General features: G+C 28.1%; 1 protein-coding gene and 1 pseudogene across 2 annotated transcripts in view; one reads left to right on the top strand and one right to left on the bottom strand.

The window, feature by feature from the left end:
* The first annotated feature begins 373 nt into the window (after window positions 1-373).
* Window positions 374-10,904, top strand: LOC149889659 (uncharacterized; annotated as a pseudogene). The gene is made up of 5 exons (XR_016451967.1): window positions 374-611; window positions 1,011-4,203; window positions 7,357-7,502; window positions 9,508-9,546; window positions 10,340-10,904. The product of XR_016451967.1 is annotated as an uncharacterized LOC149889659 (transcript).
* Window positions 10,905-15,380: 4,476 nt separating this feature from the next.
* LOC149889658 (uncharacterized) overlaps window positions 15,381-18,417 on the bottom strand; it is a 3,699-nt gene continuing 662 nt past the window's right edge. Inside the window, exons 1-2 of the mRNA XM_090084297.1 lie at window positions 17,988-18,417; window positions 15,381-17,875 (exon numbers count right to left, since the gene is read on the bottom strand). The exon at window positions 17,988-18,417 is cut by the window's right edge and continues 662 nt beyond it. Coding sequence (XP_089940423.1) covers window positions 15,567-17,855 — 2,289 coding nt within the window. The 5' untranslated portion in view covers window positions 17,856-17,875; window positions 17,988-18,417 and the 3' untranslated portion in view covers window positions 15,381-15,566. The remainder of the gene's footprint in view (window positions 17,876-17,987) is intronic.

Genomic DNA, 18,417 nt, shown 5'->3' with positions numbered 1-18,417 from the left:
ATTATTTTTATAATTCTTGTTATCCTTACTACTCCTTTTATTTTTGTTGTTGTTTACATTTACATTTTGTATATTTTTGTTATTGTTTTTGGTAACAGCTAGTTTATCATCTAATTCCTAATTTCAGGTGATTTTTGATGACTATTTTTTTTTTTTTTTTCATAGTCCATTACAATAAGTCTGTTTCATTATGATTTAGTATGCAAGTAGTTTACTCATAAAATATTTCTATTAGATAAAGTAGAAAGGGTTTGAATTTTTATTAGAAAAAGTAGAAAGGATTTAAAGTAGAAAGGATTTTAATTTTTAAATCGTTTATATTTTGTTTGTTTTAGTTTTTCTTTTAGCAGTTTTATTTTTGTTATATTATTTTTTAGAAGGAAAATAGGGGTATAGATGTTATTTAAAGTTATACTAATGCTATTTCCATAAAATGGTTATTACTACTTTAAAATTTCTGTGATGCTATTAACTATATTTGTTCTTTTTTAGAAAATTTAGAAAAATAAATTAAAATTTTGTGCCAACACTGACATGGCATGTCACATGTTATTGTATGTAAAGGTTAAATTTTGTTATGAGGATTAAAGTTCTTATGAAAAAAAAAGAAGGTAAAGAGTATTGTTTGTAAATGTATATTTTGTATCTTTTTACATTTTCTTGCGTCATTTTTAAAATTTTTGTTTGCACACGTTTATCGTTTGCATATATGCTTTTTTGATATGTATGTGTATGTGGTAATAAGTGCTTTATAGTTGTTTTATCAATGTGTTTTTATAATAATGTAAAGTGTTTTTTTATTGTTTGTGTATGTGTTAATATGTGTTACATAATTGTTTTAAAAGTGTGTTTAAATATGTATATAAGGTATATATTTTACCTTAGATACATATTTAAACACATTTATTGTGCTTATGGTTGGTACATATGTTTATATTATATTGTTTCCATGTTTTCAAAGTGCTGTGACTTTGTAAACATCTACCTGAAAATCAATTAGTGTATTTTAGAGAAGGAGCAGAATGGCTTTAGATCATGCAGCTCAATGTGATACGCACCTAGCGGCATGATTTAAGTTAAACACTGAAAATGAAAGAGCACATTGCTATTCTTATGTAGACATTCCTTATCACTTTATATTTAGTGATAAACATTGTAAATGGAAGGTTAGACAAAGGGGTGGTAATAAGGTGATAGTAAGAATGTATAAAGTTGATCCAACTGGAGAATTGTTTTTTCTTAGACTGTTACTTTTGCAAGCAAAGGGAGCAACATCTTGAGAGGATGTGCGTACTGTTAATAGTATAGTACTTGAAACGTTTTATGAAGCATGTGTTTTGAAAGGTTTGTTGCAAGATGACACTGAATGGCATAATGCTCTTTCTGAGGCAGTTTTAACACATATGCCAAAGCAAATTAGACAGTTGTTTTCAATTATTTTGACCTTTTGTGAACCTGAAAATCCTTTACATCTCTGGAATGCATACAAAGCTTTTATGATGGAAGATTTCATTCACTGCTCAGTCCCACTTCTAATAGCTGAACAAGTTACTCTTCATCAAATTGAAAAGATTATCAATCAAAGTGGTAAAATGCTGGCTGATTACAATCTGCCTGTTATTGATGAGTTTATAGGCTTAAATCTAGAAAATTTTGATGAAAATGTTCAACAATCTATCGACAAAGCCAATCGCATGAGACTGCTGCTTAATGTCAATCAGTTAAATGTATGTAATGCTATCCTTGCTGCACTGAATGAGCAACCAAGTGTAGAAAATCAACATTCTAGATTGTTTTTCATGGATGGAGAGCTGGTAGTGGAAAAACCTTTACTTACAATTATTTAATTGCTGAAACCATAAGTAGAGGCTTTAAATCTGCTACAGCTGCATGGACTGGCATAGCAGCAACTCTTTTTACAAATGGATCTACATTGCATGGCTTATTAAAATTCCTGTTCCAATATTGGATAATAGCACATGAAATGTAACTCCTAACTCTATACACGGGCATTTTTTAAGACAAGTTAGTTTGTTTTTGCTTGATGAAACATCCATGATACCTAAACATGCCTTAATGCAATTGATAGGTTGTTAAAAGATATTTGCAACAACAACTTTCCGTTCAGAGGAAAAATCATTCTTTTTGGTGGTGACTTTAGGCAAATTCTTCCTGTTGTGAAAAGAGGACAACCAGCTGAAATAGTAGAATTGTGTATAAAATGTTTTTTGCATTGGCAATGGGTGCAGAAGTTTGCATTAACTAAAAATGTGGGAGTACAAGATGGGGAAGGTGAATTTTCCCAATGGCTACTAAAACTTGAGAATGAAATAATACCTGTCAAAGAGGAGGATCCTTTTAAAGGATGCATTGAAATAACAAATCAGTGCATTCTTAGAGAAAATGAATCGATTGTTGAAAAGATTTTTGGAGATGCTGATCAAAATGATTAAACACGTGATTTTAACACCAACTAATGTTGATTCATTATCAATCAATGAAGAAGTGCTTGAATGTCTGCCAGGTGAGGTCAAAATTTATTTAAGTGCTGATCAAGTTGATACTGATGACCTTAATGAAAGAAATAACTTTCCTGTTGAGTTTTTGAACAGCTTAACTCCTTGAGGTATGCCACCTCGTTGTTTGAAATTGAAAATTGGTTGTGTATTTATGCTACTTAGAAATTTAGATCTCAAAGCTTGGTTATGCAATAGTACTCGAATGAAAGTTTGTGCTCTTCAAAGTAGTTATATTGATAAGAGGTTTTGACAGGTGTTTCTGGTGGTAAACAGGTTTTTGTTTCTCGAATTCAGATGGCTCCATCAGATTCTAATTTACCTTTTGTTCTGAAACGTTGTCAGTTTCCTGTCAGATTGGCTTATTCAATGACAATTAATAAAAGTCAAGGTCAAACATTTGATAGAGTTGGGGTATGTCTCAAAAAACTGTGTTTCTCTCATGGTCAACTATATGCTGCATGTTCAAGAACTAGAGCATTTAATAGTTTGTTTTTTAAAATTGATAAACATCTCATTCAAGGTATGGTAGGTGAAAAGTGTTACTTAAATAATGTTACAATTTCTAATGTTCTTAATTTATAGTCTTTAGGTTTTCATTTCGAAAACTTACTGTTTGTAGGTTGTGAGCACATTTTGTATGTATAACTTTATTTGTTATTTTAATATTTTTTTTCCTAGTTTTTGATAAATATATCTGTCATTTAATATTGTTATAAAATGTTTTTATATGTGTTATATAAAACCATATTTGTTTATAGTTGTATATTTGTTTAAATTATGTTGTTTCCATGTTTTCAAAGTGGTGTGACTTGGCATGATGTTGAGCAAGATTGATAACCTTGCCAGCCAAGCGATGTATTTATAGCAGAGGTGTGACTTGGCAGCATTTAGTGCCAGGCGGTGTTACTGCTTTAGAGCTAGGTTGTGTTGTCTAGCCTTTTTTAATTATTCTGGAAACACATAATAATGTCTGTTAATGTTTAGCTTAATGTGTATGAGAGTATGCAACCTTGATCTTTAAATCTAGGGTATTTTAATGTTCTAAATTTGAAGTAATTGAATAACTAATATTGAACATAAAAACAAATATACTTTTATGTATTTATATGTTTAGTAAAAAGATAATCATAGTTAACTTTAAATTGGTTTTCTAATTCATATTTTAATTTGGTTTGTTATCTTCGCTGGATTTTAGGATCAAGGGTGTAAATACTCTATTTTTATGTGTTATTGTTTTGATGTCTTGTGTTGATATTTGTTTTTAACAATAGACACCTTCACATCGGTGACTATCGTTAAAAATGAATAATAGGTAGTTTCATTATTGGAACTCACTGCTTTTTCTATTTACTAAAAGCCAAGATAACATTATGCTAGAAATGTAATTTATATCTGAATTTGTTTTTTTTTTTTTCTTTTTTCTTTTTTGTTTTTAGTATTGTTAATCCTTTTGTACTTCGAAATAGATTTTATAGTTACATTTTCGATAAATATTTATATTAACTGCCATGTCAAAATAGGTTACCATAAATAGGTAAATCAATTTTCAGTGTTTATGTGGTGCTTTTTGTTGTTGTTGTTGTTGTTGTAATTATGGTATCATAATTCCGTTTTTTTTTTTCTTTAAGAATTATGCATGACGCATTTATACGATTTATAAAAAGAAACCTGATCACCTTTCACTGTAAATTTTTGTCAGTTCTTTTTAAATCTTTTTTAACGAGGGTGGTGAATATTGTAGTTTTGCGCATTTGTCAAATATCGAGTTACTTAAATTTTATAAGGTGTTTAACTATTTAATTAGCTTACTTTGCATTTGCAACACTTTTCAGGAAAGAAAAAATTCTTATATATGTTAAATTCTTATATATATTAAAAAGAAAAAATTATTATACATGTAAATCATTGTTTTATATTTTATCATTCTGGTAAAAGGTCTTCATCAAAAACTTGATTACTCTTAATAAAAATAACTCTATTCTCCTTACCACCATTAAGGCAAAAATGGAGAAGGGAGGTCCTTTATTAGTGTCAAAATATTTAAGAGAATTAAATTTCGAGTAACAAAAGGAAGTTTTAGTAAATGGTAGCAAATTACCGTTTACTAAAAACTATTGAAACAAAGAGGCCATATATAAATATCGTCAGATTAGTGCCATATATAGTAATGGTCAAATGTTCAGTTATTTTTAATAAATTTATTTAGTTGTGTGCATTTAATGTTTTAAAGACAATTTCCTTTTTTAAAGAAACATGTATCAAGGGGATACCAAAAAATGAATAACTCATGTACAACTTACGTTCGCTTTATATAAATCTTATTAGTTAAAGTTCATGTTATAAAAAATATAACAAGTATTTAGCTTAACTTTTTCGTCAATTTAAAACATGATGAAGTGTTATTATTTTGTGTCAGTAACTAAAAACATATTGTTTTGAACTTAGTAATGTCGAGGAAAATAGTTCTGCCTTTCACTTATATGACCTATGTCAGTTGTAAATTACTCAAATAATGTTAAATAATTGGTAAATTATTTTACCTCCGCATACTTTTTATTTTAATTTTACAGATGGTTAAATTTTTTCAAAATGAAGGCGTTTTTCTAAAAGGGTGTTAGTTAAGGTTTCGCAACTTTAAATTGTGGAAAACTGCCACTATAAATTAAGTAACAGACTGACCATAACCAGTATTACGGGTTGCTTTTTGCTAGTTTTTATTGTTATTGTTATTACTATTGTTATTATTACTATTATTATTAATATTATTGTTTTTATTATTGTTATTATTATTGTTATTATTATCATTATTATTATTACTATTATTGGTATTATTATTACTATTATTATTATTATTATTATTATTATTATTATTATTATTATTATTATTATTATTATTATTATTATTATTATTATTATTATTATTATTATTATTATAATTATTATTATTTTTATTATTACCATTATTATTATTACTATTACTGTTACTATTACTGTTATTATTACTGTTACTTTTGTCATTGTTATTATTAGTAGTACTATTATTATTAATTTAATTGTTAAAACTATTTCTATTATTATAAATATTTACATTTTTCTAATTGTTATCATTATTACTTTTCTTATGATTTCTTTTAACATTAGTGTTATTATTGTTTTTATTGTTTTTATTATTATCGTTATTTTTGTTTTTGTTAATAATTCTTTTATTTTTCTTTTAGATAGTTACTGTTATCATTAGTTCTATTATTATTATTTTTTTGTTTATTGTTGTTAATGTTTTTATTAATAATAATATTATTTATTATGTTAATGTTATCATCATCATTTTAATTACTATTATTATTATTACTATATTAAAATTCTTTTTATTATTATATTTATTGTTGTTATTATTTTTTCTATTGTTTTTTTTGTTTCTTTTGTTCATATTATCATCATCAGTGTTATAAATATTGCTTATATTATTATTATTTTTTTAGAATTTTTATTATTATTATTTTAACTTTTATTATAATTATTATTGTTTTTTACCTTTTTTTTTTTTTTTGTTATTCCTTTTATTATTGTTATTTTTTTTTTGTTTTTTATTGTTACTATTATCATTTTTATTTTTTTTATTATTATTAATATTCATATTTTTGTTTTTATTATTTTTTTTGTTATTTTTAATAGTTATATTGTTTTTTTAATTTATTTATTGTTCTTGCTAATATTAATATAATTGTGTTTTTCTTTTTTTTTTGTTGATATTATTTTCTTTACTTTGATTATTCTTATTGTTTTAATTTATGTTTTTGTGTTATTTGCTTTATTTTTGTTACATGTTTCTTCGTCTTTTTTTACTTTTTTTTTTATTTTTATATACTTGTTTTGTTTTAAAATTCTTTTTGTTTTTTGCTTTGGTCATTATTTTTATAATTATTATTATTCTTTTTATTATTGTTATATTTGTTCTTACTATCATTTATTTTGTTACTAATTTTTTTATTACACTTTTTATTATTAGTTCTTTTCATTGTTTTTTTTTTCGCATAAGATTTATTACTTTGGTTATTTTTATCTATATTGTTAATCTTTTTTTTGTTATTGTGAATGTTATTATTTTTCTTTTTGTTTTATCAATATTATATGTTTTACTTAAGTTGAATTATCAAAATATATCTGAAATACTTATTATAAAAGGAGTGAATTAACTTACATTTTAGTTTTCAAATGTTTTCTATTAAGTTTTAAGTTTTAAATAGTTTTGTTGCTCTTGAATGCATTTTTAATATTCCAAGTCATTAAATGCTTAGATAAGTTTCAAAAAAGCCACTAATGTGTTTTAGACAGTTTAAGTTAAGCTTTTTAAAATTGTCCCCCACCCTTCCTCTGAAATTGGTCCTGTTTGACACCTTTGTTTAAAGTTTAAGCAAATGAAGGAGTGTATTATGAAAAAGCATATTGTTAATTTTTTGTATTTCTATTTTCTCTAAAGAAATATATATTTGAGTTAACAATTTTAGAAATGAAATTGTAAAACATAACATTAAAATCTGTTAAGAAAATAATGTGGTAAGCAAATATGAAAGAAAAATATATTCAATAAGAATTTCATGTGGTTATCATTAGCAGCTCTATTGCAAATATTTTGAGAGAAAAGTTAAAAAGTGTTGCAATCCTTTTGAAATGCAAAAGGAAAAGTAAAAAGACTTCTGTAAAATTTAATCTAACATTTATTATAGTTACAGCATATCTCTTATGGGAATAAAATGGAAAATGTTTTGTGAAGATTTATAATAGTTGTTAAGATTTCAGTTACTTTTAAAACTTATCTAAACTTGCTTTTTTTTTTTAGGGAACTTAAAGAATTCCCTTGACTTTTGCTTTTATAAGAAAATAATTTAAATATAACCCCGGGTTTGAAAACATGCAGCAAACATTACAAAAGAGCAGTAGAAGCTGATGAAGATTTTACTTGACAGGAAGAGTGGGAGTCACAAAGTAAGAAATGTTAAAGTTTAATACTTTTATATGAATTACTTTGGATTTTACCAGCAAAACAAAATTGTGAGGATATTATCAGACAGAGTTGCTGAAAAGGTTTTGTTAGCATATAATATTGGAGATGTTTCTTTAACATCACGAATAAACAGCACCATTTCAAACAGTAGCATAAAGATAAAGATCTAGACAGTTTAATGTATGAATTCAAAAAAAAATTAATTGATTGACTCCTAACACTATAAGGTGCAAATGTTAACACTTGCAACAAAATCTTGGACGTATAAAAAGGTATCAAATTACTTTGAACTGTCTGATTGTCTTTTTCTAAAGTTAAAAAAGATAAACATGAGCAGAGGATTTTATCATTACCAGGAAAAAATCTAAAAAACCATATTATACCAGAAACAGTCAAATTAGTGATAATTTTTTATCAAAGAAATAAGTTTCTAAGAAGGATGCCAGGGAAAAAAAGACTTAGTATTAAAAAAACCCAACACATTCAAAAAATGTTATTTCTACCTCAATCTTAAAGAATTACATGTTGCACATTTACAAAACACATCTAAAAAAGACTATCCTAATGTCAATGTCAGTTTGTCAAACTTTGCAATCTGAAACCCAAAGTGGTGCATTTCAGCTAATGTCTCAGTTAGTCTCAATATAAGTGCATACAAAAAATCTTCAAAATGCAATACTTCTCATGGATGCAATTATTTGGAATAAAAGTTATAAGGATTCTATTTCTGTAATTGTTTGTTGTTTTAGAAATGCTGTATGCTGCACCAATTTGACCAATCCCCAGGTATTCAAGCAGGTGTTTAGTACAAGAGTTTATAGGCAATTAGCTAAGAAAAATTATTCAAAGTATTCAAGCAATGGCAGACCACTGACTATACAACACTAGTGTTGCAAATACTGCCACTCAATAATTTTAATGACTTCTTTTGCATTAGCACTGAAAAACACAAAGTAATTACTTAAAAAAAACTGCTAAGAAAATCTTAATCAAAAGAAATGAATAATTTTTGAAGATTTTGCTGAAAATTATCATTATATGTAGTCCAGGATGAGGTTAAAAGTTATCACTGGAGCAAAAGTTATTTGTCACATTTTTTCACTTGCACTTTACTTTATAGAGAAAACAATCTTTTTGTTACTTTTCAGAAAATGTTGATCACAACACAGGGTTTTTTTAAAAAATTTAAGAATATAAAATTAGATATGTAAAAGAAAATTTATCTGGTATATCTTGTGTAAAGTACTTTTCCCATGGCTGTTTGAAAGCAATAAGTTATAAATAACAAGCATTGATGCAATTTCTGAAGTATTCAATATTCCAAAAAAGATAATGGTAAAGAGTTTTTTTTTAAACATTAAAAAAGTTCTTAACAATATTGAATAATACACTGTTTTTGAAACTCAAACTTATGGTCTTATCATTTAAAATGATTTTTTAGTAAAGTTTTCATAATATTTTTCTTACAAATTATGAAGATAATCTAGAACGCATGACACACTTAAAAGTGCTTTTTAAGTGTCATAAAATACTGTAACTTTTTTTCCTTTTTTCTGAATCTGTAGAATTATGTAAAGTTAATTTTGCCATGAGAAAGTTGTAAAAAATTTTAGATAACATTTAAAAAATAACTTGAATGAACTTTATCTTTTTCAGTATACATTATGAAATATTGTGTCAAATTTGATATTAATGTTGTGATACTCCTTTGCAAGTAATCTCTACCCAGAAGGTAGTAATTTTGGTACAGAATTTAAATGCCTTTTGTTGTTTTATGCCTGCATTATTACTAGGATAATACTACTGAATATGTGAACTTTAGTAATGAGATATAGTCTTTAGCACCACCAATTGTTAAACTATGAAAACTGTATTCAACTACAGAAATTAATATTCTTCTTACATAATTTTAGGCTTTGAATTTCTGCAACTGAAGTGACTATTATGCTTTAATAACTAAATGTTTCTAAACCTAACTTTTTTTAGGCAGCTGGAGCTGATCTAACCAAAGAATGATCCAAAATGGTAACCATACTGTAATTAATTATTGAAATTAAGCAAAATAGTTGTGAAGATCTTAACAGTTTTTTATCTTTCTTATAAATTTTTACTTTAATTTGTTTTTAGGTTTAAGTAGTGAGTATTTGATAAATCTGCATTTAGTTAGTTAAATTGTTTAAACAGTTTCTATCAGCTTTAAAATTTTTTTATTTGCATATTAACTTTCTTTAATGCTTGAGCTTTTTTTTTTCTGGACCACCGCTTAAAACATAACTGAATAGTGTATACGGCAATTTTTTTGAAGCCGTTTTTTAGAGTAAATATGATAAAATAATGTACAAGTTCTCAGTAAGACTATGTATAATTTTTATTTTTTAGGTTGGTTTAAATTTATTATGTAAAATAATGAAGAAAAAGTATTTAAGTTTTAAATTTAGACCAAAGAAACCTAGTTATTATATAGGTCTAAAATGATAATTGCTAACCAACTTACAACTGTTGGGAGCTGCCAACATAGTAATTTATTAATTGCTTGTGCAGAATTCTCAAATAATAGTAAGAATAACAGTAAGTATAACAGTATAAAATATTAATAAAAAAGTATAGTAGATGATTTAAATGTTTCTTTATTTAAAAATTTATTATAATACATTATGAAAGAACTTAAGGTCTTCTTACATGCACTTATATCTTAAACTAGAAGGGATTATTCCTAAATTTTAAGGGAAAATTATTAACATTTAAAGATATAAACTTATATGTATCATACATTTTCGGATAACATACAGAATGTATATTTTATTCTTAATTTGTTTAGTAACAAGTAATGTGTTGTATTCAACTACGAAGGATGATGTATATTTACAGGAGCATTAAGAAAAAATGGTCTAACCAAAGATGCATCCGAAAGTGGCATCCTAAAAGCCATTGTTCACTATTTGGCAGGAGCTACTTAGCATAACGGTGGCAGAAAACAAAGAGCCATAAAAAAGTCTGCTGAGATAAATAGCTTTGAACATTTTTAAATACCAATCGTTGGTAGTATGGTTGCTGTAATTGCAACCTGGCATAAATTATGTACACGGATTGACTTTACATTTTAGTTCTAAATAATTCTTAAAGGGATTTTGATGATGACACAAATAATTTATCAATAATAATGATAAAAATTGTAAATTAGGTAGCCCCTTATAAAACATTTCTGAAGAAACTTAAATGTATATAAATCACATCTTTTGGTATTTTTATATAATAATTTATGTGATATATTATAAATGTGTCATAATTTATATCATATATATTACATTAATAATTGACATTATATATAATATAATAATTAAGTCAAAATGGTTTGTTTTTATTAACGAATTCTTCTTTGTAAGATTTATAAATAGCATTTGTTCGTTGAATTTGGTTTTATTTTGATGAAAGAAATTTATATTTATTTTGTTTCAAACTTCCTAATCGAAAAGAGTGATTTAACTTAATGATATTTTCTCTATTCCATTAATAAGGAACATTTAAATGGCAGGCTTTAATAATTTGATTAAAATAAATTAGAAATCTAAAACTTTGTTTTCATATTTGAGTGATATGTACATGCAATATGTAAAACTGATGAAGAGAAACGTTATAATATATGGATATATAATATATAAAAGATGAACGTTATAATCTATAATATAATTACTACAGAAATGCTTAACGTTTAATTAGGCACCGCCGATTCGGTTCGTAAAATCCGCAAAAAGCCAATCCGACTTATTTTGCGGATTAAAATAGTCAGTTCGTAAAAATTTTTCGGATTAATAATCCGAAAGCTAATTTACGAACCACTAGCGAATTTTTTTTTTTGCGGATTCACTTCGCTGTTCGGATTATCAATCCGAAAAATTTTTACGAACCACTAGCGGATTTTTTTTTTTGCGGATTCTCTTTGCTGTTCGGATTATTAATCCGAAAAATTTTTACAAATCAATTTAACTTTAATTCGTTTAGCGAATTATACGAATCGCGTTCCGTTCGCGTCACCATTAAATGGTGTGGTCCAAAAAAATTACGTTTTCATTATGTGCGCGTCCTATAAATAGTGGATTTCTTTTTTATTTTCAATCAGTTCTATTTGGAAATCTTAACATACAACAATTCGTTCAACAGATCAAGTCTACTATTCTTCACCTACATTTATTACGGTAAGCCATTATTATATTATTTTGATTTAAAAGTTAAGAATATTTCAAACTGAATTTTTGCGGGGTTTTTTTTTTTTTTTTTTTTTTTGTGGATCGAATTCCTTTGCGAATTATTTCGCTTTGCGGATTGCTTCAATTAGTGGATTGGTCCGATAAAATTTATATTGTAATATTTCTTCTACTTAAATATTAACAGAAATAAAAATAGAAATAGAGATAAAAATTAGTTTGAAAAAATGTTACGCTCATTTCAATAATTAAGGCAAATAATTAGTTCTTTTATTGAAAACTTTATGCATGCCTCTAAAATATCATTTATTGTTAAGACGAATATTAAGGAAAATTTTCAAATAACTTAATAAATAATTAGTTCTTTTTCGGAAACTGTTTGTATGCATCAAAAACTATCACGTTTTATTAAGGCAAATATTAAGGAAATATTGAGGCAAATATTTCAATAAAAAGTCAGTAAATCGAAAATGTGATTTGATCCGTGTTTTCGAATTTTTAATCCGAAAAGTAATCCTTATTAACAATCTGATCCGTTTTTGTGGATTTTAAATTCAATAAATAATCCGAAATATTCGTCCGATCCGATATGGCAAACTAAATCCGATTCGTTTCTTTTTTTTTTTTTTTATTTCACTTTTTTTTTCTTTTCAGATGCCTAAGCTGTCTAATATTTGGGAATTCTTCAACAATGTGGAGGAAAACAAGGCAAAATGCAAGGCCTGTGGCAAAATATACTTAATCAATAAAAGCACCACAAGTCCTTTAAGGAACCATTTGAAAAGAGTCCACTTGAATTTATATAAACAGTTAGAAAGGAAAGACAAGCAAAAATCAACAATACCAGACATTTTTGATGAGCTTGCCTCTGAAGACTCAGATTTTGAACAAACACAAGAAAGAGGAAAAAAGAGGAGATGTCCACAAACACAAAAAGATACACCAGCATCGCCACAGCCTGGACCAAGTGGAACTTGTGGCACTTCCAACACACAGACACTGCAAGGCAGAAAACAGGCTACCAAACCTAAATGGGAAGTTACTGACATCAATCAAATAAGAACTGTTGTTGACATTACTAAATGGGTGATTGAGGACACTCAACCATTTTCTATTGTAGAAACTGACGCATTCACCCGGATGATGAGAACTGCAACCAACGGTCAATTCAGAGCCATTACAGCAAAGAATATATCTACAAAATACATTCCTCTCCTTTTTAAATTCATCAAGGAACAAGTAAAAAACATTTTCAATACAGACAAGTCAAATCTTGATGGAGTGGCCTTTACATCCGACGTGTGGACCACTGATCACACCAATTTGTCTTTCATGAGCCTTACACTCCACTATATAGATTCAAAGTTCCAATTAAAGCGCTTCTTGGTAGAAATGTCCTACTTCCCCGAACAACATACTGCCGACAATATTGCCAAGAAGCTCAATGAATCTATCAACAAACTGGAACTTGATTTTGGAGTCAAAACCTGGATAACAGTCGACGGTGCAGCTAATGTCCAAGCAGGTGTTAGGAAATCAATTGGAGTTCAAAGTGCAATTTGGTGTGTCGACCACCGTCTAAATCTAGTTATCAGTGGTGCTGTCGATGATAAAAGATGTCCAAAATGGTCAATTCTCAACACAAAATAACAAAATAACAAAATTAGTAGGTCACTTCAACCAGTCCTCTCAAAAAGCTATGACTTTAGTTAATGCTGCCAAAGCCTTAAAAAAATCCAGAACGAAGTTAGTACAGAGATGCCCCACAAGATGGAACTCTGACCTCCATCAAATGGAGTCTGTGGTGGATCTTCTTCCGGCGATGCATTCTTTAAAGAATCCGAACCCTACTGTTTCTGGAGGTTGTAAGTTGACAGATCTTTTACCAACAGATGATGAAGTGGAATCTATTCAATCTGTCATCCGGCTTCTGAGAGGCTTTTCAGAATTCTCTGAGAAATGCAGCAGTGAAAAGAATGTTAGCATCTGTTCCGTTATTAATTGCCTATACAACATCAGAGGAAGATTAGCAAGGGAGATGATCAAGCCAAAAACCGAGGTGTCATCAGAGCTTGCTCACTACTTCAATGAAGATCTAAACAAAAGATTCGAAGGGGAGTTGATGAATATTGAATTCTCTATAGCTCATTTTTTAGATCCTAACAGCAAGGGCATGTGCTTTGTGGATGAGGGGGAAAAATTTGAAGTAGTCAAAACTGCAGTAAAAAAAGCTATGGAAGAACTGTCAAAAAGAGAAATTTTGGCTAGCCAAAGCACTCCTTCACCTTCAATGTTGGATGATGAAGATGATGACGACTTTGATTTCACTGAACAACTGAGGAAGAAAGTGTTTGGTGCAGGTTACATTAATCCTGGAGGTGAAACAAGCACCAAGAAAGCCATTTCTACTGAAATTGAGGGGTATTTGAATTCAAAACCAGTTCCAGCAAATACAAATGTACTGGAATTCTGGAAACAAAACCAGTATATTTACCCAATAATGTCAAGGCTGGCCAGAAAAAACCTCTGTATACCTGCTGCATCATCAACATCTGAAAGAGTTTTCTCAACAGCAGGGAATATATAGAGCTCTAGAAGAACCAATCTTTCAATCTCAAAGGTTGAGATGTTGGTATATATGAAAGAAAACACTAAGCAACTCAGTAAAATTCAAGACATTGTGTGGCCAGGAAATGAATTTGGAAAATGATTAACTTTCAGTGTGATTTTGATTTTTTTTTATTTCTTAACAAGGAAATCATTTCGTTTCATTGTATATTTGAATATTATAAATAAATAAAAATGAATCTTAATTCGAAAGCTTTTTTTATTCTGAATCCGTATAAATCCGTAAAAATAACATCGGTTCGGATTCCAATTCGAAAAAAATTTTTCGAATTGCAATCCGATCCGAAAGTATCGAATCGGATTGCAATCCGAAAAAATAATCCGAAAAAATTTTAACGAATTATTTTCCGATAAATTATTTTCGGATCAAATCAATCCGTAAGTAGTTTGAACCGTTTAGCATAGATAATTCGGTGCACAATCCGCAAACCGATAAACAGTAACGAATCGGCGGTCTCTAACAAAATTGAACAACAAAGATTATGTTAGCATACACACACACAGATATATATATATATGTATATATATATATGGGTCATTCCATGTCAAATCAACTAAAAAAAAAAATAATTCGGCACCATACCATCTTAGATTTTGCTGATTTTTGGAATACAAGCTTGAATTAATAAAAGGAAACTTCACTCCAAATTTTAGTGTCTGACTCCTTACGGTTTCAGAGATACTGATACTTGGTCCCAGTCTCTTTTTTTACTATTTTTTTCAGCGCCATTTATTTTTTAGGCTTATTGCATGACACAATTAGCTTTAACTTATAAAATACTTGTTTAATAGTGGTAAAAATTTCTATCTAACTATTTTTTAGGGTGAGGAACTCAAAAATCATGGGTAAAATACACAAAAATTTAAGCTTCTATATGAAAATTCAATTTCAAAATGGTGTAACACTTTTCGTAAGTTTTTTGATGCCCCGTACAAAAAAATCTCCAGATGCCTAAAAGATAAAATTCTGAAATTTTTTCCTAATGTTCTATATGTAACAAACTCCATAATACAAAAAAACTGCAAGGGTTTTTTTTTTTAAATCAGATTTATTCGCATTCAAAGTCTTATAATAATAAACCCAAAAAATTTCAAAATTAGACTAAAACCATGAAAATAATTAAATTGCAATGAGAAAAACTAAAACTAATAGGCAATAAGAATTGACAATCTTCCACATTTAATAAAAATAAAAAATCTTTGAAAGATAACAAATTAGTTCTCTGGTTTAAAGTTTGCCCAGCTATCTTCAATGCTCTGGTGATCTATTTCACTGATTTTGTATTGTCTTCCTGTAACAGTTGTTGGAATATTAATCATTAACAATAAGTTTGTTGATGGAACCCAGCACACATCATCTCTAGAAGGCCAATAATATGACCTTGAAGGGTAACATGGATGCATGAATCTAACTAGAAAGTCTTTATTTTCAACATCAGCTTCCTCAACTAGTCCAATCCATGGATTGTTATCATATATCAAACATACAAACGCGCCAATGCTTATATTAGACAAGAATTCTTTAATAATTTCATCAGTTTGAAAATTAAAAACAAATGAATACTCCAATTGTTCAGAAACAATTTTAGTTCCAATTTTTGTGTTACTTATTGGAACAAAATTGTGATAGGTGCGAGTGCCTGGTAATGTTTTTGCAGTTGCATATCTTTGCTCCATTTCACTTCGAATTATTGTGTTTGACTCCTTAGATATGTAATAAAAATTAATTCCTTTGATTTCGTTTTGGCAAAAATTAAACATTGCAGATGCTGTAAGAATATGATTTGTTGTTGTTCGATGAAGGCTAGCAATTGAAGTTAGTCTTTTTACAGTCCCGCCAATACCATCACAGGGTGATTTACCGTGACTTGTTGCAAAGAAAGACCATGTACATTTCATACCAAAATCTTGTTCATGGTGGCATATATTTATGAAGTGTTTGCAGTTTTTGTACTGGCCAACACACCCATCTAAAAAGTAATGGACAGTTTCTATTTGATGAGAAATATTGCTTTTAATATGTTCAATTGCTAGCTTCATCACATGATAAACCATATCTACATCATGCAGTAAATCATCTGAGATGAAACATAATGAATCACATTTGAGGACATTATTTTCTTTATAATAAATTACTGTTGGATGCAATGTTGCTTGAATTTTGTTCCAGTGAAAACTTTGTATTTCGTCTTGTACAACAAACTCATAATTTTCTGAGAAATCTAAAAGGACAACAACCTCAGTACTACTTAACTCATTTTTTAACTTTCTTAAAGAAGCAGCTTGACTTTTTGCAATGTAAGAATGAACAGTAAGTTTTTGTAACTTATTTTTCAAAATATTAATAAAGCTACTTGTCGTTTCTGTTAGACTTAATAGCTCAGATCGGTCTGTTGTTTTCCATTGTTTATAATCTATACAATAATCATCATCTTCATCAATATCGTCTTGAGAGTATAACTCATTTTCAAGATAATGTACTAATGCAGAATCTTCTGGGCACATAGGGCAACGATGTATCATGCAATTCTTGTTAGCCCTACTACAAACAAGCATATCAATAAGTTCGTGATAATCCTTTGATAATTCAACTGCACTAATCATTAACTTAACATTTTGATGGTAGGTGCACACACATACTGTATGCGTACCAGATGCTCCTACTGTAATGCACCATTTTGGACGATGTGAGCAAAAGTTAGGAAAACAAGTCTTTATATCTGGATAACAGGTTTTAAACTTTGCATATAGCTCTTTTAGATTTGAGAGAATCAAACGTTTTTGCATGTGAGATCTTCGAGCTATACTAACAAAATCTTTTTTACCAGACATTAGTCTGCTATTTTCATCATTACAATAAAATTCAATAATTTTATCTACTGATTCTTGAGGTGTTTTCTTTCCTTTTTTTTTTTCAGGAAAAGATAAAATACCATTTTTCTGCAGCAATTTGCGTGATATCTGCACCATGTAATTAGTAACATTAAATTCTTTTTCTATATCTTTGTGTGACCAAGAAATTGGAACCAGTGTTAGTAGTTGAATTTTCTGATTACGATTGGAAATTAACATTTTTTCTTTGATTTTTCTAATAAGTATATCCATGTCATTTGCTTTACCTTTGACTTCCTTAGATAATTTATTGAAGGAATCTTCTTGGCTTAACTCTTCAGGATCTATATTTAAAGTCCTTGCAATGCCTAACTTTACTGTTTTTTGAACATGTAACAATTTTTTTTTGCCAAGAGCAACTCTAGAGTGACTATTTACTGCATGCATTTTGAGAGGACTTATGTTCATAATCGTCAAAGAAGAATTAAGATTTTTTTTTAACAACTCGTTTATATTAGGATCATTATCTTCATCTTCATAAACCTGGCTACAAGTTGGTTCCATTTGTCCATCATCCTTAAATGACATAAATTTAATCATACATGAAGGACATATCTTTTCTCCAGGAATAACATTAATACCAATATTTTTCAATTTCCTAGCAAGTTGCATATTAATTTCTTTACATCCTCCTAAAAACATAAGTGATAACTACTGCTTCAGTAAATATTTTGTAAAAATATATATAATTTATATAAAATTACAATAAAGTTTTCAAAACGTTTCATGATTAAGTAATAATACCTTTTCTTCTTTTTCCTTTGTGTGAATTAAATGGATCACAGCAAGTTATGTGGATTGCCGAATAACATTTTAAATAAACATATTCATGGTGTAGGCAAACCGTTGCATTTTCATCATATTGAATGCCAGAACGACTAATTATCAAGTCTTTTTCAACATCATTAAGACTTGAAACTTTCTTGATATCATGGGATTTTACATATGTTTGTTACAAATTTCTTTATTTGTTATTCCAATTGAACATATTTCTTTATCATTCATATTTTTTAGTTCTGTAAGAAACAATTTTAAAATAATTATTGTTTGAAGATTTGAAAATAGAAAATCCTTTAGCTATTAAACAATGATCTTAGATGTGAAATGCAAACAAGTTTATATGTTAGAACTGCACCTGAGACAGCAAGATTCTAAAAATCTTTTTAAAAAATGC

This window comes from Hydra viridissima, unplaced genomic scaffold (genome assembly GCF_058129835.1).
Source record: "Hydra viridissima isolate aposymbiotic clone 2 unplaced genomic scaffold, HvirCarnegie_v1 scaffold_4, whole genome shotgun sequence".
Taxonomy (NCBI): domain Eukaryota; kingdom Metazoa; phylum Cnidaria; class Hydrozoa; order Anthoathecata; family Hydridae; genus Hydra; species Hydra viridissima.
This window is presented reverse-complemented; position numbering and strand designations above follow the sequence as displayed.